Source organism: Harpia harpyja, chromosome 10 (assembly GCF_026419915.1).
Source record: "Harpia harpyja isolate bHarHar1 chromosome 10, bHarHar1 primary haplotype, whole genome shotgun sequence".
Taxonomy (NCBI): domain Eukaryota; kingdom Metazoa; phylum Chordata; class Aves; order Accipitriformes; family Accipitridae; genus Harpia; species Harpia harpyja.
Genome location: NC_068949.1, coordinates 435,306 through 450,783, shown reverse-complemented (window position 1 = coordinate 450,783; position 15,478 = coordinate 435,306). Strand labels below are relative to the sequence as shown.

Genomic DNA, 15,478 nt, shown 5'->3' with positions numbered 1-15,478 from the left:
GCCGACGCAACCGCTGGCGGTTCAACACCAGAGCCGGCAAAGCGCCCTCCTCTTCCTCGCACCTTTGCCACCGGGGAGGCGGTGGGGCGCGCGGCAGAGCTGGGCTGGGCGCCCCCAAATCGCGGGGACTCTGTGCCGGGGCGTCTCCGCTGGCACTGGAGCCGGCTCTGGTTACAATAAAGGTGTTTGCCGCCAGGTGCCGGCGCGGGACGTGGGTGCCGTGTCGCCCTGCGTGCGTGGCCCCGGCAGCGCCCGGTGCTCGCGTGGTGCCCGTGCGGTGCCCGGTGCCGGTTATCCGGCGCTGTCTCCTGCCCGTTGGCCGGGTTCCCAGCGCCAGTACCTGGCGGGCAGTGTCTGTGGCCGGTGCCATTGCCGGTACCAACGCCCGGTGCTGCGCCCCTGGTTCCCCCTGCCCTTCCCCGGTGCCGGTGCCCCTTGCCCGGTGCCCATTGCCTGCAGTTGGTGCCGGTTCCCGGTGCCCGGTCCCCCGGTGCCGGTGGCAGTACCCTGTCCCTGGTGCTGGTACCTGGTCCCCCGGTGCCCTTTGCCTGGTGCCGGCCCCTGATTCTGGTCCTGATCCCGACCCCTGGTCCTGATCCCCGCTCCGGTCCTGGTCCCTTTCCCTGACGTGTCCCCGATCCCAGTCCCGATACTGGATCTTGGTCCTGATCCCGGATCTCAGTCCCAATCCCTTTCCCTGATCCCAGATCTCAGTCCTGATCCCAGATCTCAGTCCTGATCCCAGTTCCCAATCCTGATCCCCGGTCCCTGTTCCTTGTCCCCGATCCTGGATCTTGGTCCTGATCCCTGTCACTGATCCTGGTCTCAGTCCCTGATACCTGTCCTGATCCTGGTCCCGATCCCGGATCTTGGTCCCGATCCCGGATCTTGGTCCCGATCCCGGATCTCAGTTCCAATCCCTATCCCTGATCCTGGATCTCAGTCCCTGATACCTGTCCTGGTCCTGATCCTGATCCTGGTCCCTGGTCCCTGGTCCTGGTCCTGATCCCTGGTCCTGATCCCAATCCCTGGTCTGATCCTGGTCTCGATCCTGGTCCCTGATCCCGGATCTCAGTCCTGATCTCCCTGATCCCTGTCACTGATCCCTGATCCTTGATCCCTTTCCCCAATCCTTGGTCCCAATCCCTGGTCCCGATCCTGATCCTGGTCCTGATCCCCGATCCTGATCCCCTTCCCTGATCCTTGGTCCCGATCCCGGTCCTGATCCCGATCCTGGTCCCAATCCCTGATCGTGATCCCCTTCCCTGATCCTTGGTCCTGATCCTGATCCCTGATCCTGATCCCTTTCCCTGATCCCAATCCCTAGGTCCTGATCCCTGATCCTGATCCCTGTCCCGATCCTGGTTCCGATCCCCGATCCTGATCCCTTTCCCTGATCCCAATCCCTAGGTCCCGATCCCTGATCCCGATCCCTTTCCCTGATCCCCGATCCCAATCCTGGTCCCTGTCCCGATCCCTTTCCCTGTTCCCTGTTCCCGATCCTGATCCCGGTCCCGATCCTGGTTCCGATCCCCGATCCTGATCCCTTTCCCTGATCCCAATCCCTAGGTCCCGATCCCCGATCCCGATCCCTTTCCCTGATCCTGATCCCCGATCCCGATCCCTGGTCCCTGTCCCGATCCCGGTCCCTTTCTCTGGTCCCTGTCGCGATCCCTTTCCCTGTTCCCCGATCCCGGTCCCGATGGCGGCGCCGCGCGGCCCGCCGGCCGCCAGGGGGTCGCGTGCCCGCGCCCGCCGGCGGGCGTGGCCGGCGGGGTGGGCGTGGCCGGCGGGGCGGGCGGGGGCGTGCCGGCGGGGGCGGGCGGGGGGGGGGGGGGCGGCGGCGGCGGCGGCTCCAAGATGGCCGCGGTGTCGGTGTTCCCCGGCGTGCGGCTCCTCACCATCGGGGACGCCAACGGCGAGATCCAGCGGCACCAGGAGCAGCAGCCGCTGCGCCTCGAGGTCCGCACCGGCCCCGACAGCGCCGGCCTGGCGCTCTACGGCCGTGAGTGCGGGCGGGGGCACCGGCCCGGGGCCGGCGGGGGGGGCTCGGGAGGGTTTGGGGGTGCAGGGGCTTGGGGGGCTGGAAGGGATTGGGGGGGGGGGGCTGGGCCTGGAGGGTTGAGATGGGGTGGGGGGGGGTATGGGGGGGCTGGGGGGGGCTCGGGGGCCGGGGGGGAGAGGGCTGGGAGTGTCTGTGGGGGGGCTGGGAGTGTCTGTGGGGGGGCTGGGAGTGTCTGGGGGGGGGCTGGAAGTGTCTATGGGGGGGCTGGAAGTGTCTGGGGGGGGACTGGGAGTGTCTAGGGGGGGACTGGGAGTGTAGGGCTTAGATGGGGTGGGGGGACCTGGTGCGGGATGTGGGGGTGGGGGGGGGCTGGCTCGGCACCCTCCAGGGCGGGTGAGGGGGTGCTGGGGGGGGGAAACGGGGTGGGGGGTGCTGGGGGGGGCTTTGGGGTTGGTGGAGCCTTGGGGGATGCTGGGGCTGGGGGGCTGATGGGGGCTTTGGGGGGGACAGGGACGCTGGGGGCCAGTGGGTCCGTGTCATTTGGGGGGTACCAGCACCGTCGTGTCCATGTGTGTCCCGTCCCGTGTCCCCCCCCCCCACCATGAAAAGGGCGGCAGCAGCCGGGGGGGCTCGGCCGAGGCGGGGGCTCCCCTGTCCCACCGGGCGTTCGCCGGAGGCTGCGGAAAGTTAATTCTCAGCACCCACCCCCCCCCCCCCCATCTCGCCTTGCCTGAAATAGCCCGAATTTGGTGACCTTCCAGGCGCCGCGGCGGCCGGCCCGTCCCGGGGGGGTTCGCTCCGGCGGCCGTTAACGAAGTCACTAACGGGGGGTTCGCCGCCCGGCCAGCGGGCGCGGTGTCGGAGCCGAGTTTTCTTTGTCTCCGCCAAGAATTGTGGGTTTTATTCTTTTGGGGGGGTTTTTTCCTCCCCACCCCACCCCCTTTCCCCAGTCCGGCGGCTCCTGCGCTTTGTGCTCGGTGAATCTTGGGAATACGTTGGCGCCGGTGCCGGCACGGTGCTGCCGGAGCCTCCCCGTCCTCCACGCCCGGCCAGTTTTCGCGTGATTACCGGCGGAGACGTCGGCTTTACGACCGCACCGTCGTGGGGGGGAGTAATGACCAGACCCCCTTCCCTCCCCGCTAATGACCCGCTCCGGTGAAATTAATTGATCGGCGCAAGTAATTAATGTGTGGCGCAGCGGCCCTGTCCTGCGCCAGATCTGGAGGAGACCTCGCCTGCGGTGTGGGATGGGGCAGGGGGAAACTGAGGCACGCGGGGCTGGCTCATCCCCGAGCCCGCGGCAATCCTGCCTCCGCCTCGGTGCCGGCCCGGCGCTTTCTCTGCCCGGGTTTCCTCGCCGGCTGCCGAAGCTTCGGCGCGGCTCAACCGGGAGGAGAGGGGGACGCCGGCGGCAAGCGGGTGGGCAGCCGGACCCGCTCCCCTCGGCGGGAGCGAAGCTTCGCCCGGAGCCTCCATCGCCTGAAGGTTACTAACGGGTTTTCTTGGCGGGCGCCGAGAGCCATCCTCGTGCCGGCACGGCCCCGCGAGGCGCCGACCCTCGGCTCCGCGGCTTCTCCATCCCTCGCCGCATCCTCGTGCCGCATCCGGCTCGTTGTCCCGCACCGGCTGGCGTCCAGTCCCCCCCCCCCCGGCCCCGGCGTCATCCCCCTTTTCCAGTTATTTGCCAGAAAAGCCTTTGTGTGGCCGGGGCCGGGGGTCTCTCGCTGCCCTTTCAGCGCCGGGGCGGCCGCCGGCACATCTGCCGGCCCTTTTTTATCGGCCACAAAGAGCCCAGAGGCCCGGGCTGACAGCCTGATTAACGCGGCTGGCGGGAATTTGCATTTAATGGCTTTGCCGAGCGGCGCCGTGGGCAGTGCCGGGCTCGGTGCAGGTGCTGCCGCGGCCCTGCCAGGTCTCCTTTGGGGCTGGAAGCGGCGGGTCGAGCTGGAAGCCCCCCCCGGCTCGTTTCCCTCTCGTCGCTCCCAATTAATCGGGCAACTTAACGCACCGCGTGGCCGATCCGGAGCGACGACGTGCCGGGAGCCCGGCCGGCAGCAGGCAGGGTTGCCCGGCGCTGCCAGGGCGAGAGGGACCGGCAGCGGCGGCAGCGAGATGCTGGGGGAAAAACAGGTTTTGCCGCAGCGGCTCGTTTGGTTTTTCCGGCGGGGTGCCGCGTGAGAAAGGCAGCGCTGGCTGGAGGTGCTAATTACCCGCTCGCCGCTCCCCGGCTTCAAAGCGGCTAACGAGGGAACGCCGCGACGCCCGCGGCGGGAGGCCGGTGCGGACGCCGGCAGCGCCCGCGATGGGGAGGCCGGGGTGGCCGGCGCCGCTCCCGGCTTGGCCGCGGGCAGCTCAGTCCGTCTCCCCTCGTTCTTCCTCACGGCATCGCCCGGCTTCACCGGAGCCGGGGGGGTCCCCGCAGAGCCGGGGGGGGTCCCCGTCCCGGCAGCGATGGGCAGCGGCACCGATCCATATTTCTGGCCACTCAAAGGCCCCATAAACCCCCTCGGCCATGCACGAGGGGTTTGACTCCCCCCGCCGCAACGCCGCGGAGGTTAATTAGGCTAATTATGTTTTCTCCCGCTCCCTTGGCATCCGTCTAACACGAGGGAGGGCAAGAAGGGGCGGCCGGGCTGCGGGAGACGGGGGGGGATGCAGGTTTGGGCTGAGCCCCACCAGCGTGGCGTGATCCGGTGGGGCTGGCGGGGGGCTTTGCCTGGCTCTAACCCATCCACCCCCCCACCATGTTCTCTCTTTCCCCCCCCCAGATGAAGACGTCTGCGTGTTCAAGTGCTCCGTGTCCCGCGAGACCGAGTGCAGCCGCGTGGGCAAACAGTCCTTCATCATCACGCTGGGCTGCAACAGCGTCCTCATCCAGTTCGCCACCCCCAACGGTGCGTCCCCCACCCCGGGGAGGGGGCGGTTTGGCTTCTTCGGGACCCTCGTGTGTCCCTGTCCCGTCCCTGCCCCCCACCCCGGGCTGAAGTCATGTCCCCCCCCCCCATTCTGTCTTTTCCAGATTTCTGTTCCTTTTATAACATCCTGAAAAACTGCCGGGGCCACAACACAGAGCGCTCGGTCTTCAGCGAGCGGACGGAGGAATCCTCGGCCGTGCAGTACTTCCAGGTGAGGGGCTGCTCCGGCCGGGCACGACCGCCGGCAAGGGTTTGGCCACGGCGTCCCCGGTGACATCCGCGTCCGTCTGTCTGGTTCCCCCCCCCCCCCCCCCCCCCCAGTTCTACGGGTACCTGTCCCAGCAGCAGAACATGATGCAGGACTACGTCCGGACGGGCACCTACCAGCGAGCCATCCTGCAGAACCACAGTGACTTCAAAGACAAGGTCAGCCGGCCGGTACAATAGTTTTGGTGAAATCTGCCTCCTTTTGGCGTCTGGCTCCAGCTCCGGGAGGGTGGTCACATGCCGGAGTTGGAAGAGGCACCTTGATTAGGACTTTCCTCCCTTTTTTTCGCCTGCTTTTAATGTGTTCCGGTGCTTTCCCGTCTCCTTCCTAGTGGTTTTATTTGTAGTATTCCTCCAAAAACACGGCTCGTTGTGAGCACGTGGCCGGCGGGAGGAGGGACAGTGGCCAAGAGCCGCGTGCCGCCAGCACCGGGGCGCAGCCGGCTTCCCGCACCGGCACCGCTGATCCCCCTAATCGGGGCCGGGGGGGGTTATATATAGGATCAAAGAGGATTTGGGTGCCGTTCACTGGCTCGGCCACAGCGCTCTTAATCCCGTTCTTCCCCGTGGCACTGGGAAGCGGCTGGGGCCGAGCCCTCGGACCTGCCGCGGGTCCGGGCGCGATTCGGCGCAGCGCCGAGGTGGGATAACGCCGCAGGTCGGGTCCCGCTGCCGAGCGGAGTGGGCTCTGTGCGCGTGGGTCGTTACCGGAGCTTCCAGGGGGTGGGTAACGACCTGCTGGAGTTAGTTCCTTCTCCGAAGCCTGTTTGTAATCGGAGCTGCGGTGAGGGGCTGTTTTCCCCCCAGGAGGGGCCGTGCCAGTGCTGCCGCCTTGGTTTTCCTTCTTGGGAATCCAAATCTTGGGGTCCCTGGGTCTCCCCGTCCTTCTGTGCCCCAGACCGGAGGCAGAGGACCCCGATCCTGGCTCCGGGGTGATGATGCCGGGAGCCGGACGGGATGAGTCCCCGGCTCTAGAGCGGGTGCCGACGGTTCACCGTATCCTCACCGTCTCCCTCCCAGATCGTCCTGGACGTCGGCTGCGGCTCCGGCATCCTCTCCTTCTTCGCGGCACAGGCCGGGGCGAGGAAGATCTATGCGGTGGAAGCCAGCACCATGGCCCAGCACGCGGAGGTGAGCAGCCCCGGTGCCCACCGCCCGGCAGCTCGTGGCTTTGCCGAGCTCGGTGGTCTCGCGCCAAACCCGTCTGGGATCACGCCCCCTTTGAGCCGCGCCCCTACCCCAGTACAACCCAGTAGCGCCAGGATGACGGCGCTGGGAACGCCGGGGCCAGCGCAGTTCGGGGCTCTGCCTCCCACCGCGTCCCCATCCCCGGTATCGTGCCCCCGTGCCGTGGGGCTCCTCCTCTCCCCCCTGAACGTCCCCCTCTTTTTCCTGGGATAGGTACTGGTGAAGAGCAACAACCTGACGGACCGGATCGTGGTGATTCCGGGGAAGGTGGAGGAGGTCTCGCTGCCCGAGCAGGTGGACATCATCATCTCGGAGCCCATGGGCTACATGCTCTTCAACGAGCGGATGCTGGAGAGTTACCTCCACGCCAAGAAGTACCTGAAACCCAGCGGTGAGCGCCAGGGTGGCACATCGGTGGGGATGGGGGGGATTCCCAGCACCCCGAGGGGCCTCTTTCCCGCTCTGCCGGATCCCATGAGCCCAGGGAGGGGGAGCAGGCGCTTTCCCGGCCCCCCCTCCTCAACCGAATCCTCCGCTCCGCCGTCCAGGGAACATGTTCCCGACGATCGGCGACGTCCACTTGGCCCCGTTCACGGACGAGCAGCTCTATATGGAGCAGTTCACCAAGGCCAATTTCTGGTGAGTCCGGCGCCGGGGGGAGGACGATCCCGACCCCTTCCCCTGCCCTGGGACGGTGCGGGGGGGGCAGGGCCGGAGCCGCCCCCCCTCACGTGTTTGTATGTCCCCCCTCCTGTAGGTACCAGCCATCCTTCCACGGCGTCGACCTCTCTGCGCTCCGAGGGGCGGCCGTGGATGAGTATTTCAGGCAGCCCGTGGTGGTGAGTGGCCCTGAAGTCCCCACGGGGGGGGACGGGGAACCACTGGGGGGGCTCGAGGTGAGCCGGGGGGGTCCTGGCCGCTGACCCCCACCTTCCCCACCCCCCCCAGGACACCTTCGATATCAGGATCTTAATGGCCAAATCAGTCAAATACACCGTGAACTTCTTAGAAGCCAAGGAAGGCGATTTGCACAGGTGGGTGGCAGCCAGCAGGGTCCCCCCTGAGCCCCCCCCCACCCCAAGCCTTTGGGCACCCAAGGGTGCTGGGGGGGCCTGACCCCCCCCCTTGCAACGGTTCAGCTTTGCCTTCCAGGATAGAAATCCCCTTCAAGTTCCACATGCTGCATTCGGGGCTGGTCCACGGCTTGGCATTCTGGTTCGACGTAGCCTTCATCGGCTCCATGTATGCGGCGGGGGGAGCCCGGGGGGGCGTCGGGGCTGTGCCTCGCCCCCCCCGGCTAAACACATCGTCTTTCTTCCCCCCCCCTCCCCAGAATGACGGTGTGGCTCTCGACAGCCCCCACCGAGCCGCTGACCCACTGGTACCAGGTCCGCTGCCTGTTCCAGTCCCCGCTCTTCGCCAAAGCCGGCGACACGCTCTCAGGGACTTGCCTCCTCATCGCCAACAAGAGGTGAGAGCCGGGGGGGGGGCACGGGGGGGCCCCCACCACACAGCCGGGCCCTTGCCGGAGCCACCGTCCCAGCTTCGGCTACACCGGCCGCGATCTGGTTACGTCATGTCCCTCGGCGCCTCGTGCCGGCACCTGGAATAGCTGGGGGGGGGGTCAGCGGCTTGGCAGAGGGGGGGCCCCTGCCCCAGTTTGGGCCGGGGGGGGGGCCCTGCCCTGCCCCAGTTTCGGCGGTGTATTTATAGCTTGCAGTGGGGACGGCCGTGACCCAGATGCCGTTCCTGGTATTCTCGGGGGGCTGTGAGTCGGGGTGGGGGCGCCAGGTTGGTCTGCACCCCCCCCCAGTGCAGTTTGGGGTCTCATGGCCCCTGTCCCCCCCCCCCAGACAGAGCTACGACATCAGCATCGTGGCTCAGGTAGACCAGACCGGCTCCAAGTCCAGCAACCTCCTCGACCTGAAAAACCCCTTCTTCAGGTAGCGCCGGGGGGGCTCGGGGCGGTGGGGGGAGCGGGGCCAGTGGGGTCCCCAATGAGCCCCCCCAGGCCTCATTCCCCACCCACACCCCCACCCCCAGGTACACGGGGACGACCCCCTCGCCCCCCCCCCGGCTCCCACTACACGTCCCCCTCGGAGAACATGTGGAACACGGGCAGCACCTACAACATGAGCACCGGGATGGCCGTGGCCGGTGGGTACCAGCGAGTCGGGGGCTGGGGGGGGGGGGGATCTGCCGTATCGGCGATGCCAAAACCCCCGGCCGGGGGGTTATGGGATTACGGGGAGGGCAAACCCCATTTTGGGGTGGGGGCCTGACCCCTTTGCCCTCTCTCTCCGGCGCAGGCATGCCCGCGGCGTACGACCTCAGCAGCGTTATCGCCGGCGGCTCCAAATGTCGGCCACAACAACCTGATCCCTTTAGGTGAGTGTGGGGCTGGGGGGGGGGGACGGACCCCCACACCCGTTGGGGGTCACAGCAGCCCCCCCAACCTCACCCCTGCTCCCCCCCCCTCTCCCTCCGCAGCCAACACTGCATCGTGAACCACACTCACTCCAGGATGGGCTCCATCATGAGCACGGGCATCGTCCAAGGTAACCCCCCCACGCCCCGGCCCCCTCCCTGGGAGCCCCCCAGACCCCCCCAGCTCCCCCCTGACCCCCCCCTCTCCCCCCAGGCTCCTCCAGCGGCCAGAGCGGCGGCGGCTCCAGCACCCACTACCCCCTCAACAGCCAGTTCACCATGGGGGGTCCCCGCCATCTCCATGGCCTCCCCCCATGTCCATCACCACCAACACGATGCATTACGGGAGCTAAGGGGCTCCCCCGGGACTGCCAGCGCCAGGAAAACCAAATGAAGAGCACCCGCCGCCCCCCCTGCCCGCCCCCCCCCGGCCCGGGGGGCCGCCCAGGAGGATTTTTTTGGACCCTCCTGTGATAGACGAAGCCGCCCAGCCCGCGCTCCGCTCGCCGACGCCGGACCCGGATGGGGGTTTTTGGGATTTCTTTTGTTGGGGTTTTTTTTTTTTTTTGGGTGGGGGTGGGTTTTGTTTGGTTGTTGGTTTTTTGTTTTGGTTTTTTTTTTTTAACGAATGGCCGGAGCCACCGGCTCCCACGACGCATGGGTGCCGTCTTCCATAACCGCCCTGCGAGGGGTGGGGGGCAAAATGCCGCAGGGGGAAGGCTTGAATGTACCGAAAGCTCCTCTTTTGGCCCCGTTCCTGCCCGCTGGAGCAGGCAGCGTGGGCAGCGCGGGCAGGGCCGAACCCCCTTCCGGAAGGCTCCCTGGCACGGCGGCGCGTTTGGCGTCGGTTCGCGTCCCCGCACTCGGCGCCCGAACTCTCCTCTCTCCTGTTTTCCTCTCGAGGGGTGCGGCGGCGGGGGGGGGGGGAGACCCCCTGTGCCGGGGAAGGGCTGGGGGCGGGCGGCCCCTTGCCGGGCTGTCGCATAGGAATAGCGGATCTGCTGTTTTTTTTCGGCTGTAGTACTGAATAAACGGGAGGGTTTCGAAGGATCGCGCCCCCCCGCCCTGGCTTCCACGGCCGGATCCCGGCTCCGGCACGGCTCCCTCCCCAGCTCCTGGTGACCCACCCCCCCCGGGGTGGTTTTGGGGTGTCCCCCCCTCAAGCAGGAGAGAGCAGCGGGGTGCAGGGGGGGACATGCCCCCAGGTTTATTTGGGTCAGTTTGCATAGAGACGAGCTGGCGGCTGAGAGGAGCCGGAGCCGGCGCTGCCCCGGCACAGGGGAGCCGGGGACCCCCCGTCTGCCGCGGGGCCGAGCAGAGGCACCGAGCGGTGCCCGCGTCCTTCCGAGGGGCTCGGTGCCGCGGCCGGGGGCTCCCCCTCGATCCGGGGACACCCCCCCTCACCGCGCAGGGTGGGTGCCCGGCAGGGAGACGTTGGTGCCGGGGAGCTGCGGCGCGGTGGCTGCGGAGCCCCTCGGCCCCCACCGTGGTGTGCAGCGGTGAAGGGGCCGGGCTGGCGCTCGGCGGCTGCTGGAAAAAGTAGAGCTGAAAGGAAAAGAAAAACCATGGCGGGGGGGACGCACGGAGCCCCCAGGGACACCCCCCCCCAGTTGCCACCAGCCGGTACCTTAGCAGCCGACGGCGAGGAGGGTGTGCAGGGAGACGACGGCGGCCACCACGGCCAGCGCGGTTGCCCGGCCGTCGGCACGGACCAGCGGCCAGAAGGTGAGGGCCAGCACCGACGCCGAGAGCAGCGCGGCCACGGCCAGCAGCAGCCACTGCAGCCAGGCGGCCGGGATCAGCCACAGGACCTGCGGGGACAGCGGCCCATCACCCCGACGTGTCCCGTCCCCCAAAAGCCGGGGACGTCCCTGCCCCGGGACTCACCGCGGTGGGGACGTAGGCGGAGAGGGAGTAGCCGTAGACGCAGACGGTCTCCAAGAAGCTGTAGGCGCCGGCCCCGTGGCTCTGCCGCCACCGCAGGAACCCCCACAGCGCCAGCGGCACCAGCCAGGCGTAGCAGTAGATGAGGGTGGCGGCGATGGTGACTGGGGGTGGGGGGGGGAGAAAGGAGGGGGTCAGGGCACGGCTGCGGTCCCCGTGATGGTCCCAGCGTGGGCAGGCACCGGCTGGGGGTCCAGCCCCCCCTTCCTTGAGCCGTGGGGAAGGTCCCAGAGCGGGGCAGGTGCCATCTGGGGGTCTGTGTCCCCCACCCCCAAGCTGTGGGGCTCATCCCAGTGTGGGGCAGGCACCAGTTTGGGGTCCAAACCTTCCTCCCTGAGCCGTGGGGCTGGTCCCAGTGGTGGGGCAGCTGCTGTCTGGGGTCCACGTCCCCTCCCTAAGCTATGGGGACAGTCCCAGCGTGGGGCAGGCACCATCTGGGGGTCCAGCCCCCCCCTCCTCGAGCCGCGGGGCCGCTGCCGGCGCCCTCCGGCCCCTCACCGTTGTGGAACTGGGGGCTGTAGTGGTAGGTGGGGGACGCTCGCTTCTCCGTCAGGTGGGAGAGGTTCCCGCTGACGGCCAGGGCGAACACCAGCGTGGCGCAGATCCAGAAGGGCCCTGGGGACGGGACACGCCGTCAGTGAGGAGCCGCCGCCGCGGTGGCGCCGGGCTGGCAGCGCCGAGGGTCGTCAGCGGGGACGGCCGCGGCCGCTTCGCTCTCACCGTACAGGTCGGGGTTGTTGCGCAGGCGGTGACGCACAAAATTCTTCCCCGGCAGCGGCGTCACCGAGCCCTTGATCCTCTCCAGCACCTACCGGGCAACGAGGGCAGAACCTCAGCCGGGTCGGCGGACGCCGGTGCCGGCTGCCGCGCCGACGGGCGCCGTTACCTGGTGGGTGTCGACGTCGAAGAAGGCCTGGTAGTACTCGAAGGTCCAGAAGCTGCGCGGCCGCCTCTGCCCACCCAGGAGCTGCGTGGGGGGGAGCGGGCTGAGCCGGGGTTGGGGGGGGGGCGGTTCGGCCGCAGCCCCGGGGCTCAGAGCGAGCCCGTTCCCCCCCACCCTTTCAGTGGGGGTCTGCTCTTGGGGGGGGGACACGGACCCCCCGTCTCTCACCTCCGTCGTGTCGGTGTCGTCCCCCGGCTCGCCCTCCTCGGGGCCCACGGTCACGGCAGCGTGGCTGGGCCGCTCCTCGCCGGCGCGGGGGTCGCGGCATCGGGGGGTCACCGACAGCAGCTCCGCCGCCTCCTCGAACTCTGCGGGGGGCGAGAGGGGTCGGGGGGGGGGCAGGAACCGAACACCCCCCCCCCCCCTTACCGGGAGGGGGGAAACCTGCCCCGACCCCAGCGCTGGGGGGGACGATGGGACACCCCCAAACCCTGCCGGGACACCGGGCTGGGGGGGGGCCCGGAGGACCCCCGAGGTGCCCGCACGGGGATCAGGGCCGGGGGGCTCCCGGGGAAGGGGGGGGGGGGCGGCAGGACCGGGGGTCCCCGGTCGGGACGGGGGTGTCCCCGGACCGACCCCCCCCCCCCCCGAGACTCACCCTGAAAGCGGAGTTCGTCGGGGGCGGCCATGGCGGAGCCTCTCGCTGCCGGGACAAAACGCGCCGCCGTTGTACCGGACCCCCCCACGGCACCGGACCCCCCGGCACCGGCCCGGTCCGCCCCCCCCCGCCTCAGGCCGCGGATCCCCGGGATCCCCGGCCCTGGCACCCCCCAAAACCCCCTCGGGGTCCCCGGGGCTCGGTGCTTCCCGGTGCCCGCCCCCGCCCGCTGTCCCGGTCCCCGCTCACCGCCCGGCGCCGCCGACGTGGTTCTTTCCTCCCCACCCCCCCGCCGCGGTGGTGATGGTTCCTCCCGGTCCGTCCCTCTCCCGCTTCCCCCCCCTTCGCCCCGCCAACTTGGTTCCCCCCCACCGCGATGGTTCCGCCCGGTCCGTCGCCGGGTCCGTCCCGGCGGGACCCGCTTCCGGTCATGGCGGCGGCGGCGGCCGGGGGGGGCCGCGGCCTCTGGGGGCGCTTCGCGGAGAGTCGCATCGGTGAGGGGGGGGGGGCCGGGACAACGGGGGGACCCGGAGGCAATTGGCGGGGGGCTGGGACCTTGGGGGGGCGCGGGCGAGTGGGACCGGGGCACCCCTGGGTCCGGGGGGGGGGGGCCAGAGCAAACGGGGGGGGGTCTGGGGGGGGGCACCCCGACACTCTTGGGGTCAATGAGGGGGTTTGGGGGGGCGGGCAGGACTCCTGGGTTCACTGGGGGGGGACGATTTGGGGGGCAGCAGGGACCCCTGGGTCTGGGGGGGGGGGGAACTTGAGGGGGGGGGCAGCCCCGACACCCCCGGCTTCAGCTGGGGGGGGGGGCTCTTGAGGGGCAGCCTGGACACTTCTGGGTCCAATGGGGGGTCTCGGGGGCTGACCCGCACACCCCTGGGTTCAACGGGGGGGTCTTGGGGGGCAGCCGGGACCCCTGGCTGTGGGGGGGGGGACGACACACAGAGCCCCGACCAAAGAGGGGGTGAGGGGGGGCCCAGCCCCCCCCCCCGCTGACGGTTCCGGCAGGGCGCTGGTGGCGGGCGCTGCTGCAGGACTACGCGGCGGCGGTGCGGGAGGTGGCGGAGGGGGCTCGTCGCCGTCCCGGGGCGGCGGCGGGTTCCCTGGCGGGGTTGGCGGGGGCGGCCGCCTGCGCCGCCGCCGTCCCCAGCGCCGAATCCTTCGAGGCGGCGACGGTGGAAGCGGCCGGCACGTTGCTGCTCCTCTCCCCCCGGCAACCCGCAGCCCCCCGCCGCCGATCGGCACGTCCAACGCCTGCTGCGACGCCGCGAGGCCGGCCGGTTACGTTACCCGCGACTTCTTCTTCTTGGCGGTGGTCTACGAAGCCCCCCACGCCGCCGACGCCGCGCTCTAACCCGGCGCGGTGCCCGCACTTACGGCCGCGGTGGCGGGAGCTGCCCGGTCGCCTCCTGGACGTGGGGTTCTGGGGACGCTGGTGGGTGCTGGGGGCCCGGCTGCGGGACTGCGACGTCAACGAGGAGGAGTTCGGGGGGCTGCCGGCCCGCCTGCGCCGCCTGAGCCCCCACCACCTCCGCTCCACCGCAACGAGAGCCAGTTCCTGGAAAAATTCCGGCCCGTCACCCTCACCGAGGAGGAGATCCGGCGCGCCGAGAGCGAGGCGGCGCCACCGGCACGCACCGAGGGCGCGCGGCTCGGCGGCGACGCCGGGGATCCGTAAATGGGACCGCTGGCGCCGGGCGGCGTGTTCGACTCGTTAACACTGGTGAATTGTCATTTGTAACTTGGCTTTTATTTAATTCTCATTTATAACTCATTAACAAGTCTGAATTTGTGTGGATCTACCCCCCACCGACACGCCGGGGGGGTGAGGGGGGTCAACCGCGCCGCAGGGATGAGTCTCTGCGCCCCAATTATCCACCAGGCATTCGTTAAGGCATCTTATTATTAATTGTAGACATTAAGGCATCTCTTCTTTTCCGTGGGCCTCCCTAATTATCGATCAGGCATTCATTAAGATGTTCGTTAAGACAATGACGCGTCCACACACGCACCCCCCCCGTGAGTTATTTATCACTGGTGGCGAGCTGATGGTTCCCCACCTGCGATGTTTAATTGATGTATTTATATGGTTTTATATCGATATTTTATTTTATTATTTTTAAATACCGAGGGGCTCTCCCCTCCATCGCTGACGTGTTTCCAGCCCCCCTGCCCCCGGCTGCACCCCCCACCCCTGACCCTAAAACCGGCAGAAACGGTTCCACCAGATGGCAGATGTTTAATTTCCATAGAAATTGGGCTAAAACCACCCAAAAAACACCCCTCCACCTCGGCCGGCAGGTTTTGGGGGGATTCACGGGGGTTCGGCGAGCGCCGGGGATTTTACCGGGGTCCCACGTTGCCGTGGAGATGGCGGCGATGAAAGGCTATCGGGGCCCGCTTCGTTAAACCTTAATTTCCCTTCGGCAATTAAGCTGCGCTGGGAACGCTGGGGGACACACACGCGTCTCCGACATAATTAATAACACCGCTGGGAGCCGCTAATTATAGGCCGGTGCCAACGAGCGGCAGCCCTTGGTGGTCGGTTCATTACTCGGCTTAATTATTCCTCTTTTCGCCCCCCCAAATCGACGCTTTTCACCCTCCCTTCCCCTCGCAGGTTGGAGCTGTTTGGAAAAGCGCCGTTTTGGGGCTCCAAAAGCCCCTTTTTTTCCCCCGATTTCCCGGGGGGGGGGACGGGACGACGTCGCGCCGGCGCTCACCAGGGCTCCGTTGCCGTTTCTTTTTTCCCCATTTTTTTCAAATTTTCCGCAATTTGGGGTCTCTCCGTCAGCGAAGCCGGAGGGTAACGGGGGGGTTTAAGCGCGGCCTCTTCCAGCCTCGACGACCCCCCCCAGACGGGGGGGGGGGGTGTCTGGCTGTAAACCAGGGGTTTGGGGCACGAGGAGCCCCAAAATTCAATAAAATCACCTCGTGTTTATGCACGTCTGGCTGCGTGAGGGCCCTGCCTGCCCTGGGGACCCCCCCGGACCCCCCTTCCCTCTGTGGGACCCCCCCCACCGCCCTTCCCCTTCGCCGCAGTGGCGCGGTCACTGCGCATGCGCCGGGGGGGGGCGGGGGGGGGGTGGGAGAGGAGAGCACGCGCCGCTGGCGCGCCCGCGCGCGCTCGCCGCGTTATTCCGCGAGCGGCCGGCACGAGGCACGCGCCTCGCTCCCCGCCCCCGCGC

General features: G+C 68.5%; 3 protein-coding genes across 3 annotated transcripts; 2 read left to right on the top strand and 1 right to left on the bottom strand.

Annotated features, from left to right (window-relative positions):
* Positions 1-1,826: 1,826 nt before the first annotated feature.
* Positions 1,827-9,852, top strand: CARM1 (coactivator associated arginine methyltransferase 1). Its single transcript, XM_052798788.1, is given in 20 exon segments — positions 1,827-2,005; positions 4,774-4,899; positions 5,025-5,131; positions 5,242-5,346; positions 6,208-6,318; positions 6,589-6,766; positions 6,924-7,014; positions 7,133-7,214; positions 7,324-7,409; positions 7,528-7,617; positions 7,709-7,846; positions 8,229-8,318; positions 8,419-8,440; positions 8,442-8,532; positions 8,685-8,731; positions 8,733-8,871; positions 8,874-8,933; positions 9,017-9,090; positions 9,092-9,112; positions 9,114-9,852. Coding segments are annotated over 20 exon segments (1,845 nt in total). The 5' UTR covers positions 1,827-1,860; the 3' UTR covers positions 9,156-9,852.
* Positions 9,853-9,984: 132 nt separating this feature from the next.
* Positions 9,985-12,621, bottom strand: YIPF2 (Yip1 domain family member 2). Its single transcript, XM_052798793.1, is given in 10 exon segments — positions 9,985-10,259; positions 10,261-10,351; positions 10,435-10,613; positions 10,690-10,850; positions 11,245-11,361; positions 11,467-11,554; positions 11,633-11,713; positions 11,858-11,997; positions 12,288-12,332; positions 12,537-12,621. Coding segments are annotated over 9 exon segments (945 nt in total). The 5' UTR covers positions 12,319-12,332; positions 12,537-12,621; the 3' UTR covers positions 9,985-10,202.
* Positions 12,622-12,648: 27 nt separating this feature from the next.
* Positions 12,649-14,031, top strand: TIMM29 (translocase of inner mitochondrial membrane 29). The gene is given in 6 exon segments (XM_052798791.1): positions 12,649-12,781; positions 13,299-13,533; positions 13,535-13,595; positions 13,597-13,641; positions 13,643-13,826; positions 13,829-14,031. Coding segments are annotated over 6 exon segments (783 nt in total). The 5' UTR covers positions 12,649-12,663; the 3' UTR covers positions 13,969-14,031.
* The last annotated feature ends 1,447 nt before the right edge of the window (positions 14,032-15,478 follow it).